Below are 22,561 nucleotides of genomic sequence, written 5' to 3'. Positions count from 1 at the left end.
AATTGGTTCTGGCGTGGGTTGCTTGCAGGTACCCACAACCCGAATTTTTGTGGCATTAATCGCGCAATCAATCAAGTTCTTTTAAGTTCATGCATACGTATCTTGGCAGTACCATCACGAGTCGCTGTCATGTCGCACCTCATTGCGAAGCGACGCGTTTCATAAAAAGGCGTGAAAAGGACGATTATAAATTCACAAGAGTTGAATTCTAAACGCATTCCTTCCTTGAAGGCAATCGTTCCTGCATAAATAACAGTGAGAACTTAATAATTCACATACAAATCGAAATCAATTAGTACCAGCTAGGTACTGAAGAGAACCAACTGAGACAAAGCAGAAAATTTTTAGAGAAATTTAAGCACGCCCACCGGTTGGTACCAGGTGGTGGCTATTGGTTTTAGACGACCTTCTGAAGGTTACAAACACGGTTTGCATTTTTATTAGTAACTTGTTACAATAATCAACTTCGATGACGTAATCTATTGGGCTTACATATTGCTTTTCTATGACTTGCGTTTATATAATACGAGGTGTTAATGGTTACATGTAGGCACCTTAGACCAACGCCCTAAATTTGTTTTTGTTAGTCGGTGAAGGTCCTTCGTTCGCCTAAACAAGAACGCGATGATCACCAAAACTAACAACGTTTTATTCCGAGGAAAAGGCAGCCGCCCATTATACAGAGAGATTTCTGATTCGATGGGATCGAACCGTGCTAGCTGATCGTAAATGTTTCAGTTTAAGGAATATTAAGTCTGGCTTCGTACAGACCCATACAGGGTGATTTATAGGCATTACTCACATGACTTCGTGGTCATTTGGTTAACCAGCCTGTATATTATCCAAGATTCTAAAACTAGATAAAGACGCAAAGAAATCGTTCGTGCACATTAGGCGTAACTGTTTCACGCATTTTAACGTCGGATCCCCACGGGCGAATGGACCGACATCAACGATTTCTTTGTATCTTATTTTTATTTATTGTGATTTGTGATTGTCTTCGTTTTTTTTTTGTTTTTTTTTTAATTTTAAAATGATCGGCTCAATTAAATGAGGGCGGGGTTGGAATGATTCGAATAACATTTCAGTGAATAAACCACTGGTCACGTTGCTTGAATCAGTAGGAATCGGTTTGATTGTGTGAATCGCGTTTCATTTGCACGATTCGACAGATTCTCGGTTATCGCACTTGATTCACACGATCCAACAGATTCTCTTTGATCGAAGTTGACTCACACGATGCAATTGATTCTCTCTGATCGCACTTGATTCACACGATGCAACAGATACTCTTCAATTGCACTTGATCCACTCAATTTAACAAATTCTCTCTGATCGCACTTGGTCGGTTTACGTGATCCTATAGATTTTCTTTAAATCGCACTTAATTCACAAAATCTAACGGATTCTTTTTAATCGCATTTGATCCACTCGATTTAACAAATTCTCTCTGATCGCACTTGGTTTACACGATCCAACAGATTTTCTTTGATCGAAGTTGATTCACACTATACAATTGACTCTCTGATCGCACTTGATTCACACGTTCCTGCCGTTTCTTTCTGGTCACACTCGATTCACGCGATCCAACTGATTCTCCTTCATCGCACTTCATTAGCACGATCCAGCTGATTCTCTTTGATTACAATTTATTCACACGATGCAACTGATTCTGTCTGATTTAAATAACGTGATCACTGCTTTATTCACTTAAATTGGTATTTGGATCACTCCCTTTCCATCCTCATTTCGTTGAGTCGGGACGCGGTCTCTTGGTGCAACTAGGTTTTAGGGTCTCTTTGAGAAGAAACTCCGAGCATCTGCCCAAATCGCTCTTAATTGTGGTGGCTAGGGAGAACAAATTCACTACCCCGGGCCTGCTCCGAGTTTAATATATCTAAAAAGATCAGTTACTCACACCAAATTCAGTTGACTGTTTCCAATAAAAGGTCAACAATTTTATAAATGTTTTTAGATGTTGGATAAGATCATAGGAACAGGAAAAATTGGCAGTTGTGCTTGCAGATCGATCGATTAGTAAAGATATGGCAATTACAGCATAATAAACCTCGTTAGACCTGGCGTGTAATCACCGTAATATATCCAATTACCTCACTGCGCGATTATGAACTTCCTTCGTTTTAATCGCTTCAAAGATATTTGCTATAGAACATGTTTGCTTACTTGACAAGCCGAAGCATTTCTAGACGAATTGATGGGAACCATACCGAGGACTTTTTGAGGATTCCTCGTATCGGTCGTGAGTGTTACGTCACACACTCATTAAACAGTTTTCAATATTGCTTTATAATTACCGCATTGATTAGACTGCTTGGTACCACTTTTCCCAGAAAATTATACATTCTAATTACTCCATTAAATAGCAATAATTTGTCAAGGAAGGCTGTAGAGCCGGCCTACCCAGCAGATCTGCCTCTGCGTGACTGTATTTTAATACAAATTTATATCAAAAAACACATTTAATAATAATTGCGTTAATGGAGGATGATTAAGCAAGTATATGTTTTAAATGATAATCGCGGGCATGACTAAACCGATGGTTTTCTTTGTCTGGAACACGTAATTACCATTTTTCTATGGTTGGGAAAAATCGTTCTACTTCGAAATGGTCGAGTGGCGATTTTGTCTCGTTTTTACATTGTGGAGCCTTAATTTGGTGCAATTAGTTATTGAGTGGTTCGAGGCTGATATTTACCAGATAATAACCGTGCGGTTCTCGCGGCCTAAGCTTAATTCCTATAATTTGGTTGTTAGTTTATTCTATTGGGGGTCAATGTAGGTGTATGCTTTCACGTCCTATGTGACACAACCTGGGAATTACCTCACGGCAACTATCGTTACCATCCTGATCAACACCTGAAATAATGAAAATCTTAATGTCTCTTAATCGATCACTCTGATGTCCTCCCTCAGGAAGGCGGATATAGACAATCATCAATACAATCCTTTTTAACCGACATTGACATTGGAAATACCCGCAGTGAAAACACATTTCAGGGCGAATAACAATGTGCATTAAATCATAACATTACCGCATGCATAATCAGAGCAGGTACGGTTTTTTGCACTTTGGGCGAGCATTTCCTGGAGGGTTGCCCAGCGTGCACACTGTAATCGAACTGTTTATTACCATAGATTTTTTAAAAAGTTGGACTTGTGAAGGCTGAAACTTGGTTTTTGCTGCATGAGTAATGGGTAATTGTGCTGAGAGCACTGTTATTGTTCTGTAGGGCAGGGGAGTGGCTAATTGGTGTGGGAAATGCCCCAGAAGACGTACCTAGGACATACGAAAAGTAGGAGAGAATACTGCTGAATCGATGATAACAGCCAGGGAAAATAGCGATTGGCGGATTATATCGGCTAAACCGACACTCCTTGAATTTCTTACACCAAAAGCTTCCCCTTATTGAAGATTTTATAATCTTTGCCGAACAAGGACGCTTCTGCTATCTGGGACGGAACTCTCCAAGAAAAATCAAAATAACGAATCTCTTCCTCGGAACTACCCTGAGGTATATCGGTGCCTCCTACACCTGACCATGAAAATTTCGATTTCTTCATAGAATCTCCATCCTCCAAACCACGTCTAAATCTCTTGATATCCGCAGAGCTTAAAACTTCGCAGTCAACACCTCATTTCTGAAAGACCCGAAATGAATGGTGGTTACAATCTACCGGACCATCTACCAGAAATGCCCTTAAAATGAGAGCAGGCAGGGCTGGCCTTAGAAAATCTGGCGTCTTGGGGGAAATTTTTTATCTTCGCCCCCCAAAAAACCAACGACCAAGAAAGTCCACTGCTTTCCTGGTCTGCCGCCGCCCTAATTCTAGTACTGGGGGGAAGCTTAGGGTCCGATCACCTGTAATCCGGAGCTTGCCCGCAAGCAACTCCATCCTTCTCCACCCAGTGAGCTCCTGAAGGATGCTGGGAGATGTGTCTAAGCTATCCTGGTCAGGATCTCCCTATTTTTGATAGGGAAACGAATGATGATGACGCGGGTAATTTTTCTGCCAAACAATTTGGATGTCGCAAAGGGAGGAGCACAACTGATGCGTTGCAGTCGCTGAAGGAGGAATTGGGAGAGAGAAGAAAAGCACCAGCTGGACGTATGAGAGTATCCCTTCTCATAAATTTCGATGTACACAATGTCCGTTTTTTGAGACACACTGTAAATCCTGGTTGATGGAGAGGAGATCAGAATAACCTGTAGCGTCCCACAAGAATCGATCCTCAGTACAATTTTGTGGAACATCCTGTATCAGGGAGTATTAGAACTAGAACTTCTTAAGCAGGCGAAGCTATGGGAATATGTAGATGATCTATCATTAACAGTAACTTCAAAAGATGAACATGAGTTAAAGGGTAAAGTTGCTGTATGCGTGGAAAGGATTATGTGGTGGATGGACGAAAACTGACTGAAATTCGTGCTGGAGAAAGCAGGGACAATATTTCTGAACAGCACAGGAAGAATTAAGGAATGGAAAATTTGCGTCGCAGGAAGAGAAATTGAAGGGGAAAAGGAATATGAGGTATTTAGAGGTGATTTTGGATGAGGCACTTAGATTTTAGAGTCACAGAAACCATATAGAAGAAAAAACAACAAAAATCGCAAAGTCTTTATGCAGGATGATGCCCAATTTGTCAATATTGAGATCAACGAAAAGGAAGATATTAGTAGGAGTGTTACAATCGTTGATTTTATATGCCACGCCTGTGGGGAGGAAGATTATTAAATATGGAGAATAGAAGGAGAAATTGGCGGGGATCATGCTGATGGACATCTTAATAAAGGACAGGACTGAAGTTCATAGTGTGGGAAGCGGTGGGAAAACGGAAGCGAGGCAACGAATAGCAGATTTTGTGAAGGAGAGGAGAGAGTGTGGCGAGGTGGACAAAGAAAGTGGCACAAAGGTGAAGGACTGGACGACAAGGGGACACATGGAGATCGACTGTATTTTAATGCAGTTTTCGAGCAGACACGGGTGGCACGGCCAGTGTCTGTGCAGAATTGGTAAGGAAAAATCACCAGAATGTTGGTATTGTAGAGGGGGACAACGCAAAGCATATTATGTTTGAATGCACAAAATGGCAGGAGTATACAGGGTGTTTTAGAACTTCTAGGGATTGTTCTTTGCAACAATAGAAGATATTCGAGCAAGACTCCTTGTCCCGAAATGTCTTCCCAACGCGTTACAGCCTTGTGGCGCTTTACGGCAGTTATGTGCATAAATATGTTTCATCGGCCTTTGGTATGTTTTATTATTATTATTATTATTAATATTATTATTTTTAAATAATACACTAATTATTCAAAGCGTATATGGATTACATAATAAGTATATAGATCGTCAGTTCGGACAACATTAGGTCGGCAGAGGTGGTCCAGTTCGGTGGCCCTCTGGGTGACCCGATCTAACATCTTTAGATTTATTTCTGTGAGGACATGTAAAGGCTCTGGTTTATGAAACGGAGCAAGACCTGATTGCACGAACCGTTGCTGCATTTGAAGTCGTACCAAACGATTATCAAATTTTTAGCCAAGTCCGCAGAAAACATGTACGTCGTTTAAACACGTGCAATGAAGTCCCAGGACGACATTTTGAACAATTACTGTAGTATTATTTTGTAAAAATAAATTAAAGTACAAAAACTCGATAAAAACACTTTTGCACTTAACTGTCTTAATGCACCATAAGGCCGTGACGCCTTAGGACGATATTTGCGGACTCGCGTTCTTCTACTCGAAAGATGCTCTGAACAATCGCTAGAAGTTAGAGTCCATAGTTCTGAAACATCCCGTAGAAGCGAGCTGAAGGAGATAGCAGAGTGAGTGGAGATAAGGGCAGAAAATGTGGTGAGTGAAATGCTGAAAAGTCACAATTCATGGAACAAGATTGCAAATTATGTGAGGAATGCGTTGTATGACGAGGAGGGGGATGGAAGGATAAGGAGAGATCTAAGGAGAAATATGCGAGAAAGGTCAAGGGGATAAAGCAACATTCGCCTCCTCTTGAAGTAATGTGAACGGTAGTTCGAAGCGGCCCCAAGACGACAGAGGGGAGGTTTTTAGTGGGCCCCTCTCATGGATGAATCGCACGTGACCCAGCGGTCAGAGCACCAGGCCGGGTACCTATGAAAGTTTTCCTCCCCTACAGGAAAAAAGACGATCCCCCTATTTAGTGACCCTTCACGATCCTGGAGGCCTAACTTTGGCAGGCCTCATAACGCGTTTACCTGATTTTAGCAACTTCGGATCGGCCGTGATTCGACTCGAGTTCGTAGAAATGTAAAACATCTAGAAGAATTAAAGGATCTTCATGCGAAGAGGTGCAAATTGGTGTTTAATATAACCATCATTATCTTGTCGCTAGCGAACATGTCGATTAAGACGGCGACCAGCCAAATGGGACTCCAGCGAACCTGATTCTGAGTGTATATGTCCGTTTGTTTTATAGGTACTACAGGTTAATTCAAGACACGACTATGTGGCACAGTGTAGTATGCATATTATAGATCTGAAGCCCGTTTAGGTTGTTACACATAAAACGGCAGTATTTGCCATATTTGCAAAGCGCGGACAAGTGTTAGTTCGCTATGCTTGACCCGGTTGTCGGCATATTCTTCTCCCTAATAAGTCTTCTAGTTCTAGCTGAATTTGAGGAATTTCACTGGTATTTTGACTGCTTTCACTTGATACCCAAACGTGTTAAGTGTGCTTTACCCTTCACCTAATGATGCGTAAACTCACAGCTAAGTGGCTCTAAAACTCGTCCAGGTTTAGGTCTTTTTCGCACGAAAAAGCGCCATAACACTAAAGCAAAAGGTTTTGCTTTGACATCGACCTGCTGCGTTTAACCGTCATCATCGATGATTTATCCACGTAAAAGGACTTAATTTGAGCTCGCTACGTTTTATGAATGCCATTATTTTCAGAAGATAACATCAAAACTGTATGCACGTTTATGAGTAGGTACGTTTAATATCATCTTGCAGGCTGACATGTAAACATGTAAATATGCGATAATTGGAATGTTTAATTGGTAATGGGTTGAATAAGGGCAATTTGCGGAAGATGGACAAGGTAGAGCCAACTGACGGAATCCAACTGCCATGCGTCCTCTCTGGGTCATAATGAGTGACAATCTCTTGGGAGTGAATCAGCAACATTACAGTCGAACAAACAGAAAGCCCCAAAGAAATCGTAGAAGAGATAAAACGAGCTTCACAAGAGAAGCGAAGTGAACCAACAAAAGAGGCGCTCGAAATTTGGTTGTTTATGTTAACCCCGTGCTACAATACGGGGTGTTCGCATTTTCGAAAATATTTTCTGTTGAGTTGCCTTAAAGTCTGCACGCATTTGAACTGACCAGTACATTGCGAATCGCCTGAATTGTACGACTTAGCGATTTAGGGAATAATCTAAACACGATTTCCTCGAATGAATATACTTATTTATTATTTAAAAACATCCAAATAATCAATAAGAGCACTAAAACTAAACTTATACGTTACTAAATTGACTTTTTTTTTATGTTTAAAGAAGTTTCTTATCGAACAAAAATTCTCCCAAAACCCCGTGGCTGTCCATCATTTTGTCAAGATTGGACAGCTTGCCTGCCAAATCGCGCTGGCCCTCGTATTGTTCGGTCAAGAACTCTCCGGTTAGATAATCGGCCAACTGGAAAAATATTTAGTTCACGTGTAACAAAAAATTGTTTACACCCACAAAAGGGGAAAAACTTACGTGATAGTCATTGATATTTGTCGCTGCGGTTGAGCCGTCGCAGACACTGATCAAGGTCTTGATTTTGTTGGTAACAGTAGCCTCGAGCTTAAGAGCGTCTCTTAAGGCGGAAGCGGCGTCTGCCCACTCAGTGACGCTGGGCGCCAAATTCTAATTTAGAAAAAAAATGATATAACGTCTGTAAATCTTATTATACGCTATTGATTTAGCGTGACGAATTGAGAATCCTTCATTACTCGACTAATTCTCAGAAATAAATGCAATAACATTAAGGACCAAGTAAACATCCGCTCACATTCTTTATAACCAAATCAGTGACTCCATCAGTAAGTTTCCCTCTCATCAGCAAATAATGAATAAGTTTGACGGCGTGTTCCCGTTCTTCGCTGGCAGCATTGAAGAACAACTTAGCAAATCCAGGCCTATTGACCTGGTCCCGGGAAAAGTGGGCTCCCATTGCCATGTATTGGAGAGCGGCTTTTAATTCCTCCATAATATGGGCCTTTACCACATTAGTGCAGCTATCATGTAAATCCAGCCACTCCGTAGGGATGTCAGGCTTTTTGTGTTCGCCTGAAAATATAGATATTCTTTCTCCGTAAAAATTTACAAAGAAAAACGCTAGCTAATTGTGTCCGTTGTCCATTGCAAGTAAACAACACGTGGGTAGCCGGAATTTAAGACGCAATTGAAATGGAGACTTTTGTAAATCGTCATCGTTAAACGTATTTTTACCTTTGAACAATTTAAAGAGTAAATATTCGACATTATCAAAATCACATGAAAACTGATAAATGTCCATGTTTCAAGGAGACATTTTCAAGAGCAAAAATATAACAATTTGTGGGAAAAAATTATTTTATTTTCAGAACGACGGGGAGTCCTTGGCCCGTAACAGCACCTTTTATTGTTGTCAGGGAAGATAATTCCATTGTGAAAACTATTTCTTGATGAAACATTGAATGGGTGTCTACCTGATAAGTGTGTAAGGGGGCAAAGGTGCGTATTGATTAATATATCTTTGATAAACTATGAGGCAGACTGTCCGCTGTTTCTAAGCAATCTTGCCTGAATGTTTACTATCACTTAAATTTCTTTATTACAATTTAATGTAAAATCTTCGAATGAATTTCCTGCATTTAGAGCCTTGTAATCTCACTAAACATTAAAAAAAAGCCAATATATGTGACTAGCAAAGTTTGCCTTCTTATCTTTCGGTTTAGTAAATCGCAGTAAACAGGCCCACTAATGCGCTGCAAATATCAATATTATGAGTCAAATTCCGATGGATTCTAATAATAAAATAGAACATAGATAAACACAGGGCCTTTGACCTACAATATCCGCCTAGGAAATACGTTAAGAGTTAATTCTAAAATAATTGTCAGAGTATCAAGGTCGTTCCAGATGTCAAAGGTCGGCGAAGGCCACGGCAATACGGTCGCGCATGCTTGGTGGCCTGGCCTTTGAGCAAACACAGAAAAGACCGAAAAAATGAGGAAAACCCCTGGAAATTTGTGTGATACTTACAATGTAGCTCGGCTAGGGCACACTGGACGAAGAAGATTGTGAACAATCCCAAGATAACCCTCATGGTTGTAATTTGGTGAGTACCTGGTGGCAACAAAGAAAAGTTCTAATAACAATTAAATCGCGTCGCTAGACCGCCTTTACACGCACTGGTGCAGAAGGACGACTATTCGAATTAGCGTTTAAGGGGTAATTTTTAATTTATTTCTACTTTTAAACTGCACACGACACTAAATTATTTCGTCGAACATCGAGAATCATAACAGAAAACAGCTGAACAACGGCACAAAAATGGCGTGCACATGTGCGCGCGGCTCCACTCGTCATAACAAATCTGGGCGGCGTTGCCAGGTATTACGAAAGTTCTAGGAATTATGAAATATTACAATTTATACGTTAAAATTTCCTCTATTCAGGATTGCATTATGTATGAAATAACCCGCTCTCTGATTTGGGCTAGAAATTATTTCCAAAAAAACCCAAATAAGCTGTTAAGTTTTTGTCCAATTTTGGCTCAACTGTACACGCGTTCGTCACAGGAAATGATAAAAGGATAAACGCAGTGGCAGAACTATTAGATTTTTCTTACCTGCCCTCTATTGATAGTCGATTTGCCTCTAACTTCGTTTTGCACACCGCTTTGACTGAGTGCAAAAGTTTGTCGTCAAAACCGTGGCAACGTTGCACGATGACGATGGGTCGAGTGATCGAATGTAAATGCGCACCGCGTTTTTAGCCAAACAAAAGAAGACTAAAGTGTTTTTCAAATGATTGTTCGTGTGCAAAACAACGAGAGCAACTAAAGTTTAGAATATAAACGAAATATACTAAAGGAGAGGTTTTAAAGGATCATTTGTGATTACGCTGACGAGATGCCAGGTAAGGCCCTCCATTGGTCCCATTTATCAGACAGCTATTCTTATCAGTCCAAAGAATCCCGTTTGTTTTGAATTGTAGTGGTCGTTTTGAGTATTTAGTGTTCAGCAGTCCAACCGTTCATGTATTTCACCATACACTAGTACAAGTTTTGATTGCAGTGTATTTTCTACCTAATGTTAGGTTAGGTGCCTCACTAACTCACTTGTATTGATAACCCTAGATACTGGAATTTGTTTTAACGATTATTTCTTTTCGTTCACAGGAATCATGAGAGTCCTTCTTTTGATTACAATTGCTCTAGTTGCAACCAGTTATGCAAGTGTCCCAGAAACCGAAGAGTGCTATTTGAATGTCAAAGACAACTGTGATTCGAGATTAAAGGTGGATACAGGTAAGTTCTCATTTGACAGCCAATAAAGTGCCCCTCCTTAGGTGTCCACCTTTGTTTTCTCTGTTCATCTCGTTCTTACAGCAATGTATAATGTCAAAGTCGATCGTTCGTGGCCTTTATTTCTTTTGGATTTACAAAAATATATATTATAGAATGACTTGTCCAATCCTAGGGAGAGTGATTAATAAACGTCACGAAGACCTTCCCCCCAAAATTGTGGGGTCACAAGGAACCCCTTTTCTGCAACATCTAGTCATTTGTTTAAGTTAGCCAAAAATAGGACTGAAAACTTTCAGACGTATACAAAAAGATGAGTTTTTTGCCATCGTGTTTAGGTATTGCTTATTTATTTACAAAGCATTGGAATCGTCGTTTGTGTACCCCTACTTAATTTGTACATGTCAGAAAAACACTGAGCAAAACATGTTAATATGAATGAATTTAATTTGTGGAGAATACATAGGTATCAAGTATGAAATTCCCATGCGTATTAAATTTTTTTAATTTCACTAATCTGTGGTACAAGTGATTATTAAGTTTACTCACCTATAAGTAATAATATCGTCTACTCAGTGTACTCCACTCAAAATGGATTGCATTGTTGAGGCAAGCATGTATACTGATAAGATTTTACTGAGAATCAGCTGACTATTTCAGGAGTGTGCGCCTTTTTAATTCTTTGATTTCTTAATAATTTTTCGTAATCGCCCTTTTTGGCTTAAAAAAAATGAACTTGGTTAATAGGTGTTTTATAGACAAATCTTTAAATATAACACAGATACGGATTTAACAGGTAATTTCAGTAAAAAGTATGTTTAGTTCAGTCACTCTTTCTCCTTTAATGTTTTAGGGATACCCCGAACTGACATCACTACCAATTAATATTGTTTGAATTAGTTAAATGGTGTCATTGTAGACAAGTCATGTAAATCCCTGGCGATTCACAGAATTATTTGATTGATAAAATACCAAGTTATGGTCACTAAATATCAACATTTGTATGTTGAAATCAGTATTTGGTTTGTACTGTTAATCTTATTAAATATCACAATAAATGATTTTTAATTGTTTGCCGAGTACTTAAGACCAAGTCTTGATAGCAATAAACACATATTCGTGACAATGTGTTCCATTTTATCATCAAAAACTCCTTGCACACTTAAAGGTCAAGAAGTAATGTCGAGTGCCTCTTCTTTTTCTAGGGCTGGCACATTGTGACGCCAAATATGGCGCCTTTGATAAGGTGGAAAAAGATCTCCAACGTTTCACCAATAGCCTCATACATCGTTCGTTTGATTTTCTCCTTTTGGCCACCCACTATGCCGACCACATAAAAAATCGTCCAGGTTTTGAGAAACTCTTTCGCGGCTTGTCCGACCAGCTTTGGGAAGATGGCATAGATACCATCAAATATATCACCTCTCGAGGTGGTCGAATGAACTTGAATAATATTGAGCCTGAAGTTTCTACCGATAAATCGAACTTGGAACTCTACGAGTTGCATTCCATCGGCAAAGCCCTGGACATTGAGAAGAAATTGGCCGCGAAAGTGTTCGAATTGCACAAGCAAGCTTCTGGGCGCACAGATGAGCACCACGATGCAGAAGTCGCTCATCACTTGGAAGAGAAGTTCATGGAGAAGCAGAGAGATACCATCAGGACTTTGGCTGGACATGCCAAAGATTTGAACAGCATCATGAGCAGTGCTGACTCATCTTTGGGACTGTATTTGTTCGATAATTATTTACAGGAGTAGATTAAATATGGAAACAATTCTTTGTAATTTCCTTTGTTTTTTTTTTAGTTCAGATAAAGTCTCAGTACGTATATTTGTGTAGTATCTTAAGAAAGTAATAAAGCTCATATTATGACTATCGTAACTTTCAGTTTATTAAAGAACTTGTTTAATGAGGGCAAAGAAAAGAAATTAGTATTGCACTGTGTATTAAGCATTTGCTTATTACACGATACAAGATTTTATTGGTAATACCAAGGTCTTTCAAATGAAGTAATAAAAAAAAGTAGGTGGTCGGAAATCTCATACTATAAATCCGTTGGTTCTGTTTTGTGCAAGGACAAATAATAAAGAACTTATATTTATTTTTAAACATCCCTAAATAGGTTCGAAAGAAAACAAATACGATTTTGGAAAATTCGGTTTTTTTATTATTTCCGGAGTCAGTCGGAATTTTCCAAATAAAGTTTTTTACCGGCTTCCCATCTTACAGTTTTCAAAATCCCAATGATCAGTAGCGAATTTTAATAATCCAATGATGTACATAGATGAAGTTGTTGCATTTAAAAAAATCAGATATTCTGGTGGTACTTAGAGAGTCAGAATTTTTTCTGAACAAAAAAAGAGGAATTGTGGCAATTCGCCAGATCTATTTGCAAACACTGCTTGATATATTGAAAGCTAAAATACCTTACAAATATTTGCAGTTCAAGATGAAATAAGTTGCACATTGACCCTCGGTCTCGTATAATAATAATAATAATAATAATAATGGTTTTTTACGACTCATTTATCACTAAATTCATTTCACTTTGTAATTACACATAGGAAAATTTCCATACGATGCGTAATCTTATCGTGAAATGCGTTATTATTCATCAGCGTTGTAAAGGACTTCTTTGGATTCCCCACTCGTCTATAAAAGCCCCTTTAAAAAATTAATCCGTTTCTCGGACCAAACTTGATGAAACAATTCTCTAATGAGCTAAATAGGCTAAATGACGTTAATGGACACAAGAGGCCTCCAAAGACTTCAGTCTCGTTTTCCTGTTGTTGCGGCCATCGAAATTCTCATTAGAGCAGTAGCGATTTTGGTTGCAATAGCAATTGCGTAACTGTTGGAAATTCTCGACAGAAATGTCGTCAGTCTTTCAGCAAAAATTACAACAGTTGGACGACTGCCGATTCTGCTGAACGGGGCCAACTTTATCTGTAATAAATATGATAAGAATTCTTCTAGGGCCATGGGATCAAGTGACTAATTGTGATACGAATTGCCGTGCCATATACCACGTAGGAAGCGAATTCCAACGTTTCGTCAACGTCCCTATTCGGAGATATTTCGATTTCCTCTGGGCCACCTACTACGACGACAATCGAAAAAACCTGCCAGATTTCGAAAAGGTCTTCAGCGGCCTGTCTGACGAGCTTTGAGAACACGGCATCATTAACATCAAAAATTCATTGCCTTTCGCGATGGTCAGATGAATTTGAATAATATTGAACCTGAAATTCCTATAGATAAATCCGTCAGTCTTGAGTTCGACGAGTTATGAATATGAAGAAGAACCTGGCGATGATGTCCAATTTGTAAAATACCACCGTCACCTCAAAATCGCTCATCAATTTGAGGAGCAATTCACGGAGAAGCAGAGGGACCCCTCCCCCGGTGTGTCATCTGAAGATTCATTCAAGAAAGTCTCAAAAAAGACCAAAAATCGCGTTCTTGTAACATTTTATTGCTTGCGCGGCAGTTAATGACTTGATGATATATATAAATCCTTGGTAGTCCATCGAACAACTTAATTGGACATATCTCGGAAACAATTAGAGATCGTACCGAAGAACCCCCCTAGAAGCAATTTCATAGTTCTAAATTAAATCTTTAGGGTTTCTGGCAATAATTCCTGGGGACACTCTCTGCATGAGAATTATTGCCGAAAATTTTATAAGCGATAAAACGTGCGAACACTTATTGCACCATGGGTGCGCTTTACCTGCAGGAGGGATCCTTTGGATCCTCTCCGTAACAATCTAATCTTCCCAAACATTAATCCGTTTCTTTGTAAACTGAAAGATAATTGCTCACCTGAGATACGTATAATTTCAGTACGTGACCATCGACATGAAATATTTTTGTCATTAATAAAGTGCATCAAAAGGGTCCTAAAGACTATCAGTTCAGCCTGTATTATTTTATTAAATTTATGGTCGTTTTATCATTTAGCAGCCATGAAAATCTTCATTTTAGTCGTGTCTACAGTAATTTTAGCTGCGATTACTTCCGAACCACAAGAGTGTTATGTTGAAGAGTTGACCATGCGCGGTGATAATATCATAGCGATACGTAAGTAATTACATACATAGAGGGCCAAGAGTTCCGCAAAAGTTCGTTAAAAATTGGAGGAAATATTTTTCATGAAAATGTTGGAACACGTCACATAATATTTTTTTGGGAATTTTCTGACATAAGAGACCTGTGGACAGATTTACCTATGTAGTAGATAAATGTATTTTTTCATTTTTTCCTTATGAAACCCCATGCAGATTATGAGGTTGTTGAGTTCCTTGAAAAACTCCGAACATATCTCATGTAACATACTCATGTCTGAATTTAACTGTTATTGAAATATTTGCGCGATGTGGCAATTAGAGTGGCCTGCTAGTGGGCCTGATCTCACCCCTATGGACTTTTTATATGGAGTTATCTGAAACATAGGATGCACTTAAGCAAACTCGACAATATAGAAGAATTGAAAAATTAAATGACTCGAGAAGCTCAGTAGATAAATTTCTGAAATAAAAAAAATGAGAAACTTGAATTGCGACTTGCTCATTCTCAGGTTAGGGTTCGGTCAACGAGGCACAGTTCGAACGTTTAATACATTAAATTATAGACGTTGATGTTGTGATTTTTAAAATTTCGATGGTTCTACGGTTAATTAGATTTTTTGCATTTTTTTTCGAAACTATCGAATTTAGAGTTACGTGAAATATATTCAGAATTTCTCATAGAACTCAAAAACGTCAAAATATACAAAGGGATTCATAAGAAAAAAAGGAAAAAATATATTTATCTACTACTTGGGTAACCCTGTATACATGTATGTCACGTCAAAAAATACAAAACTAAAAGTAATACATGATGAGTTCCGACATTTTCATGAAAAATATTTCCTTCAATGTTTTATGCATTTATGCCGGACTTTTGGTCTTCTATTCTATACAATGTGTCTGATAAATGATGACGTTACTTTCAAGGGGCGATTCTTAGTCACATTTTATGAAAAAAAGCCTCAATAAGGGTTTGTCCTGGCTTGCTTCGTTTTCGTGACACAAAGTATCAAAGTAATTTTTTTTTTCGGTTTTTCATAATTATTTTGGACCGTAATTAATAAATTTATTAATAAATTATATTATGATGAAACGATGTGCAAAGAAATTTTTAATCGTCGATATCTCGAAAACCATTGCTCTGAGCGTTTTCGAAATGACAAGATGTAATCTATAAAAAGTAAAAATACAGGGTCTTAAAAACGTAAGGGGAAATTTAATACAAGAACATTACTGCAGGTGCCCCCTCTACATATCACGGTAAATCCGATATTACATTTGAATTTCTCGTCTCGGAAAATCCCGATCGCGATGTTGCTGTTACGTCGGAAAATATTTATGAAAAACCGAAAAGAAATAAAATTTTGACACCGTGTATCACGAAAACGAAGAAAGATAGGACATACGTTTATTAGAATTTTTTTTTCATAAAATGTGACAAGGAATCATCCATTCAAATGAATGTCATTATTTAGGAACCGCCCTGTATATATTGTCTTGCCTGTTCATTGAAAGTCTACAGGAATTTCGAAGTGATACGAATTTGAAAATTTCGAATTAAGCTAACTTCGAAGTTTACTATTAGAAAAATATATATTTACAACTTCCTGTCACTTCCGGTTTAACCGGAAATAGGTGTCAACTTGCTTATTTCAAATGAGTCCTATAGTGTATTATGTTATTTTTAGATTCTACGTAATATTTCAGACACATGTTCTGTATAATGTCCTATACTTAACCCTTATCGTTTTTGAGATATTCAACCTTGAATTAAAAACGTGACTCCGTAATGATCAATTTTAAAATCGTATATCTTCGCAGTTATTAATGACATAACCTTCATATTTCGCAGCTTGTCAATGCATAGTCTTAAGTTTACACTCTTGTCATTTATATGTTTTAGTATTATACAGGGTGTCCAAAATTACACTCCTAACATTCGTATTTTTGAAGTTGCAAAAGTCATTTTTTTTAAATGAAACACTAGCGAGTGATTCAAGAAAGTGGCTCGGCCTTATAATTTTTTTATTTTTAAACTTGGAAAGATGTAATTAGGAGGAAAGCTATACGAGAATAGAGCCAATTGATTGGCAGTAATGGCGTTTATCTAGCACTTCCGGCTTAACCGGAAATTACCTCAACTTTCGAATTTTAAATGTAATACCCAATAAATTCTCGTTTTTTGCTAATCTAGAGGACATTTTTAGTCTAAAAATACGTAATTTAAAAAATATATTTTTTCGTGAAAAAACTGATATTCTGTTAGTATTTGAAGAATGTCGTCAACGGCCTTCCGACTTTTTGCGAAAAAGTTTCCACTTGGACACCGTCCGGGCAGCCACCATTTTAGCAAATTAGTGAACAACACAAGAACGGGAAATGCTGATGAAAAAGAAAACTTTATTATCAATGAAGGCAAATAAATCGATGTTTTATTTAAGATAGAAGTTAATCCAAGTACATCAATTCGTGAAATAGCTCTAGAATGTGAAATTAACTATTCGTCATGGCGTCGAGTTTTGAAAAAAAACCTCTGTATTCTTGTGGTTATCAACAAGTAATTAATTGAGATGTTCAAAATGATCACTTTCTTGTTCTCGGCAAGCAAAAGCACTTTGAACTGGTTTCCTCATAAGGTTGTCATAAATTTGTATGACTTGTATTTATGTTCCTTCAAAATCCGATGCCTTGACAAATAGCTAATCTCGTATTCTAGAGCTATCTCTCGAATTGAGGTACTTGGATTAACTTATACCATAGTTACATCATCGATTTCTTTGTCTTTGCCGATAATAAAGTTTTCTTCTTCATTAGCATTTCCCGTTTTCATGTTATTATTTTCATAATTAGTCTTGGTTATTCTTCAATTTTTTAAAATAATGGTTGGTTGGATGGTTTCTAAGTGGAAACTTTTTCGTAAAAAGTCGGAAAGCCGTTGACGACTTTCCCCAAATACTAACAGCATATCAATCTTTTCACTTTTTTTAATGACATATTTTTAGATTAAAAATTACCTCTAAATTCCAAAAAAACTTAAAAATTTAAAGGAAATTACATTTAAAAATCGAAAATTGAGGTCATTTCCGGTTAAACCGGAAATGCTAGATAAACGCCATCAATCTCAATCAATCGGCTCTATCCGTATACAGCTCCCCTCCACATTCCAACTTTCCAAAATTAAAAACAGAAAGTTGAAAATACAAAAAAAAATTACATCGAGGTTAACTTCAAGTTTTCAAGTTTGTATCACTTTTAGAACATAGTAAACTTTAAATAAACAGATTGGGTGAACAACCTTATATACAGGGTGTCCCGTTTAAAGTTGCGATTGGAGATTACTCAAAAACGGTACGTTTTATGAAAAGGAGCTTCAAATAAAAGTTGCGCGGTAAAGAAGGGGACATGATACGAAGATTGTGGCTTTTAGCCAAAAGGACATTTTAAGGTAATTTAAAGGGCAATTTTTTTTTAAACGGCAAACTCGTATTATTTTTTTTTTTTAGATCCTTGTAGACCTTCGAAAAGTGAATCTTTTATTTAATTAACCGAATCAATTTTTGTAAATGGACAAAGCAGCAATTAAATCAAAATGCAAAGTGTAGCGATCCATTTCCATTAGTGCATTTGGAAATGAAAAGAACAATTTCTGAATAATTTCGCATAAAACAATTAGATCGATTGTCGAAAAAACAATATCGATTCCCTGTAGACCTTGTTATAAGGTAAACTCTAACAAGAAAATTTAAGAATTTTTTTTTATAGAAATTTTTTTTCTTATATTAGGTAGAAGGATTGTTATAAATTTAAACAGAGAATGCATTGCAAACCTTTTTTTAGAAAAAAAGTTGCAATAATTTCGACTATCTCGAAAATTGGACAAAAATCAAAGATAACTCTGCAGAAGAACGTCCAATAAAAAAATACGGGGTGGTCTTTTGAAAGAAAAGTTGCCCTTGAAATGACCTTACAATGACGTTGGGCTAAAAGTCGCTATCTTTATGGCCCTCTTTATCGGACAACTTTCATTTGAAACTTTTTTTCATACAACGTACCGTTTTTGAGTAATTGTTAATCACAGTTTTAAAGGGGACACCCTGTATACCGAGGGTAAATGACTGAACTTTTCCTTAAATAGCACGAGATTCCACGCAGTTCCACGCCCAGTACGGCGCAATAGCCAGAGCAGAGGCAGACCTACAGAGATACGCCAATAGCCTCCTCTACAAGTCCTTCGATCTCCTTTCGCTATCTATCTACTACGACAATTACATTAAAAACCTCATCGGTTTCGACCACCTCTTCTTGAACATGTCGAACACCCTCTGGGACAGCTCCATGGACACCATCAAGTATATAACCTTTCGCGGAGGACGAATGAGCTTCGCCAACGCTGACCCTGAGGACCTGCTCAGCGAAGTTTCCGCAGAGTTATATGAGCTCCACTCAATTGCCAGAGCTCTGGATATTCAGAAGAGTGTGGCTAAAAAGGCCGTCGCCTTACATCGCGACGTGGCTACTTTAAGGTCAGAGAAGCACGACGCAGAGGTGGCATATTACTTGAAGGAGAACCACATTGAGGCTCACAGAGCCGTAGTGAGGGATTTAACTGGGTATGTCACGGATCTGAGTGGTCTCTTCAGCGGTAAGGACTCAGCTCTGAGTCGTTATCTTTACAACGTCTATTTGAACGCTATTTATTAGACGGTGACTGTGTTGGAATTTTTAATGGTTACTGGGTGTTTATTGTGAACAGAAATAATAAAAATATGTCCGTGTGTCAAACTCTACTTTCCTTTGATCAATTGATGAGTGATATATCGTCTTGCACCGAAAACCGGCACCGCAAGAAACAATTAATTTTAAAGCTCATCAAGAAAATAATTTTCAATTATCTTTGCTCGTAAACTGGTAGCCGCCAGGGAAGCCCCGACCGCAGCCCGGTACCATTAGGCTTTTTGTTTCTTATATATATTTCGTTTTTATTTTTGCCAGAAAGGCTGATTTATTGTTGTTGCCCATTGGTTGTGGACAGGTACCTATATTTATTAGAAACGAATAAAGGTTGCAGTTTCCACAATAACGGTTTTTGCTAATGAGCCTAAAGTCCGTTTTACTTAATCGAAAGTCAGAATGATCCCATTAGAAACTAAGCTTAAGAGTAAAGTATTCCTGGACGCGCCCCTGTTAGCCGAGGCCGGGGCGGAACGCAGCGGCGCGTTCAGATCTTCATTTTAGAGCCTCCAAACTCGGATCCGCGGGGAGCATGGAAAATATGGAAATTAATAAAATATCCGGAAATGCACCACTGATTTTCGTGAAAATTAAATAGGCGATAAATTATTGCTCGCCGAGAACCTCTAAGGATTCTCCGTAATTACCTCCGAGCGAGTCCTACAGCGAACCGCCACGATGGGGCGCTGCAGTCCCCGGGTAAGCCCCCCTAAATTCTGTGCATTAAACGCTTTTATTCTTGCATGCGTGCATGCGTTGCGTCCATTGTTGATCTTGAATATCGCCGAGAAAGGAAAGCACAAGTTAGATTAAAGAGTTGCTGGGTCGATTTATTCGTCGCTCAGTTTCGGTTATGTTTGACCGAGTGCATTGACACTTTCACTGGAAGTGAGGCAGCTGGTAATCAGGTGGATGGTCGATCATGCTTTGGTCCGTATTTTGGCCCTTAGGAGGCCGAATCTGAATTAAAGTTAATAAAAAGCGACAATAGCGAATGCCGTCCGCAACAGAGTACAAAAACATGGCCTCACTAAACGGAACCTGGATTTACGGCCTTGAATTATGGGGACAAATTGTTTCGATACCACAATAAACCCGAAAAACAAAGTCCATTAAATACTTAAGCGGTTTTAAACGGCTATAAGAATTTGTCACGAAGTGACTTTTTTCAATGCCTTGACGAATTCCAGTGGCGGTGCCCTCACTCAAACCACGAAATTCTTGGAGCGTCTTTTTTCCGCGGGCACGCCACTGCGCGCGACCATAAAGCGAATTGCTATGGGTGAAAAACTCGCTCAGCCAATCTCGATGGCCGTAACTGGGCCCCAAATAAGCCCAAAGCCCATTATCATTATACTATAAAATGTTTAAACATGCCCCTTGGATGGGTTATCGCGTCGGTCGCACCTTGACGCTTTTCTCGGTCAATATTTAAGAGACAATCGGCATGGAAAATTGATACCTTTGATGGTTCTACGCTTCATAAAAACCAAGCACGGGTTCCTCGAGTACCCGCAAAGTATGCAAACAGTCAATATTTGTCGAGGGGCTTCTTTGGGTGATTTTTACGCGGTAGCTTTACATCTTGCTTTTTAGTATCTCGAAATGCGGCCTGTGTTAACATTTGGACAAGATTTGGTCAAATATTTAAAGCCGGGTTCCGATATGAGAACAGAAATAATTAAACAGTGGACCTCGCATTCTCGACTCTTCGAGAGTTCTTTCCGGAAATCAGGACATCGAGAGTTTACATGCCCAAATGCACCGCATCATTACCATAAGCAACGCATTATCGTGAAGGAAACGTTTTAATTTTGCATTTAAATGGCGCATTACAGGGTCGAACTCGCTTCAAAAATATTTATGAGGAGCAGAAGTTGTTGTTGTTACAAGTGTGACCGGGCGCATTTTTGACGTGCCGCCGATGAGGTATGACGGACACGGGTTTCAGGGCCGGCGGTACCGGTCCCGGTCAACCCTGCCAGGAGGATGATTTCCACGGAAACGAAGGAATTTCCCGATGCCCCGCCTGGATTTCTGTCGAAATTATCTGGTTGTCAAAGTTACCGAGACGTTGATACATCGGGACGGAATGGAACGATCCGGTACTGCCTATAAGCCAGAGATATCGCTCGGTATATGCGAAGCGGGAAAGAACAAAGGGGGCACGCAAGTGCAATTACAATTTTTTATGCCGAATGTCAAAGGCGTGTTTATTAAATAAAACACACAGTTTTAATGTCCATTGAATATACGGGGGCGTGTATCCCGCATGGCAATAGTACACTCCTCGATAGGTACTTCGGAAAAATCGCGGTGTACGGAATATCAATTGGTTTGATTCATAGTGACGTGCCTGCTTTTTTCTTTTGTTTATAATTCCCTGTAGGAGATGAACATTGCGAGGCGGGGCAGGGGGAAAATTAACTATCTAAAACAACATTATTAACAAAAAAAAACGCAACAAGTTTCACCCCGACTTCTCCTCAAAAACCATTTGAGTTTGCGAGTGTTCTGTGGAAATACTGATGTGCTCGTTGCGTTCGAATCGTTTTTGGAGCATCCACGATGGCAGTGTACGGATGTACTGGGTGTACCAAATCAAGTGCGCAGCATTGTCAACTTCGCCATTAGCGGAGAAGGAACCCAACTTTAATTGCGCGGAGTTGTACTTCGTGGACTGGTTGCGACGGTGGTGTTAGAGGCACAATTAAACATCGCGTGGTGGAGATAATTAAAAAAAATAATACAAACTTTTAAAATACAAAACCGTGTGTTTAGCAACTAAATTAAATCTAATTTAATAAAAAAAAAAAGAAAAAAAGTTGAGTAACTTTTTTCACAAAACGACCATTTCTTCTTAGATATTATGAACAATTCTTAGACACATCACACTTACATAACACACATCACACTACATAACGTATATCACACTTTTTTACGTGCGAAAAAGGCGTTTTAAAATATTTCACCATGAATTTAACAAATGCCTTAGACCTGATTTTTTTATCCACTTACTGCGCTATATTCGACATTGTCGACTTGTTTCGGTTCATGACCAGGGATGAACCACGGGTCCATCGTTTCACACATAAGACCGAAGAGCGGTCGAAATAATGGGCTCGGAGAGAAGGATTGGCTCCAAAGGAGGCGAATACCGTTTGATCTGCAGGAACTGTGATGGCGTCGGTTTTT

General features: G+C 38.7%; 3 protein-coding genes and 1 long non-coding RNA gene across 6 annotated transcripts in view; 3 read left to right on the top strand and 1 right to left on the bottom strand.

Moving 5' to 3' along the window:
• The window catches only part of LOC136342165 (uncharacterized), a 62,154-nt gene that overhangs the window by 17,669 nt on the left and 21,924 nt on the right, over positions 1-22,561 (top strand). The window lies entirely within an intron of this gene.
• LOC136342160 (ferritin heavy chain-like) lies at positions 7,452-9,581 on the bottom strand. The gene is made up of 4 exons (XM_066287711.1): positions 9,297-9,581; positions 8,062-8,339; positions 7,767-7,916; positions 7,452-7,700 (listed from the first exon to the last, which is right to left on the bottom strand). Exons 1-4 carry the CDS (start codon positions 9,358-9,360, stop codon positions 7,557-7,559), a joined length of 636 nt encoding a protein of 211 aa, XP_066143808.1. The 5' UTR covers positions 9,361-9,581; the 3' UTR covers positions 7,452-7,556.
• Positions 10,028-12,438, top strand: LOC136342157 (ferritin light chain-like). 2 transcript variants are annotated; one of them, XM_066287706.1, is made up of 3 exons: positions 10,028-10,175; positions 10,438-10,566; positions 11,769-12,438. In XM_066287706.1, the coding sequence occupies exons 1-3, from the start codon at positions 10,169-10,171 to the stop codon at positions 12,320-12,322; spliced, it is 690 nt and encodes a 229-aa protein (XP_066143803.1). In that variant the 5' UTR covers positions 10,028-10,168; the 3' UTR covers positions 12,323-12,438. The 2 variants fall into 2 exon arrangements, with proteins under 2 accessions (XP_066143803.1, XP_066143804.1); XM_066287707.1 differs by lacking the exon at positions 10,028-10,175 and adding an exon at positions 10,204-10,355.
• LOC136341794 (ferritin light chain-like) lies at positions 13,935-19,417 on the top strand. The gene is made up of 2 exons (XM_066287108.1): positions 13,935-14,648; positions 18,771-19,417. The coding sequence occupies exons 1-2, from the start codon at positions 14,534-14,536 to the stop codon at positions 19,334-19,336; spliced, it is 681 nt and encodes a 226-aa protein (XP_066143205.1). The 5' UTR covers positions 13,935-14,533; the 3' UTR covers positions 19,337-19,417.

The sequence above is a fragment of the Euwallacea fornicatus genome, chromosome 11 (genome assembly GCF_040115645.1).
Source record: "Euwallacea fornicatus isolate EFF26 chromosome 11, ASM4011564v1, whole genome shotgun sequence".
In the NCBI taxonomy this organism is placed as follows: domain Eukaryota; kingdom Metazoa; phylum Arthropoda; class Insecta; order Coleoptera; family Curculionidae; genus Euwallacea; species Euwallacea fornicatus.
Note: the sequence above shows the minus strand (reverse complement) of the source record. Positions and strands in the feature narration are given on the sequence as shown.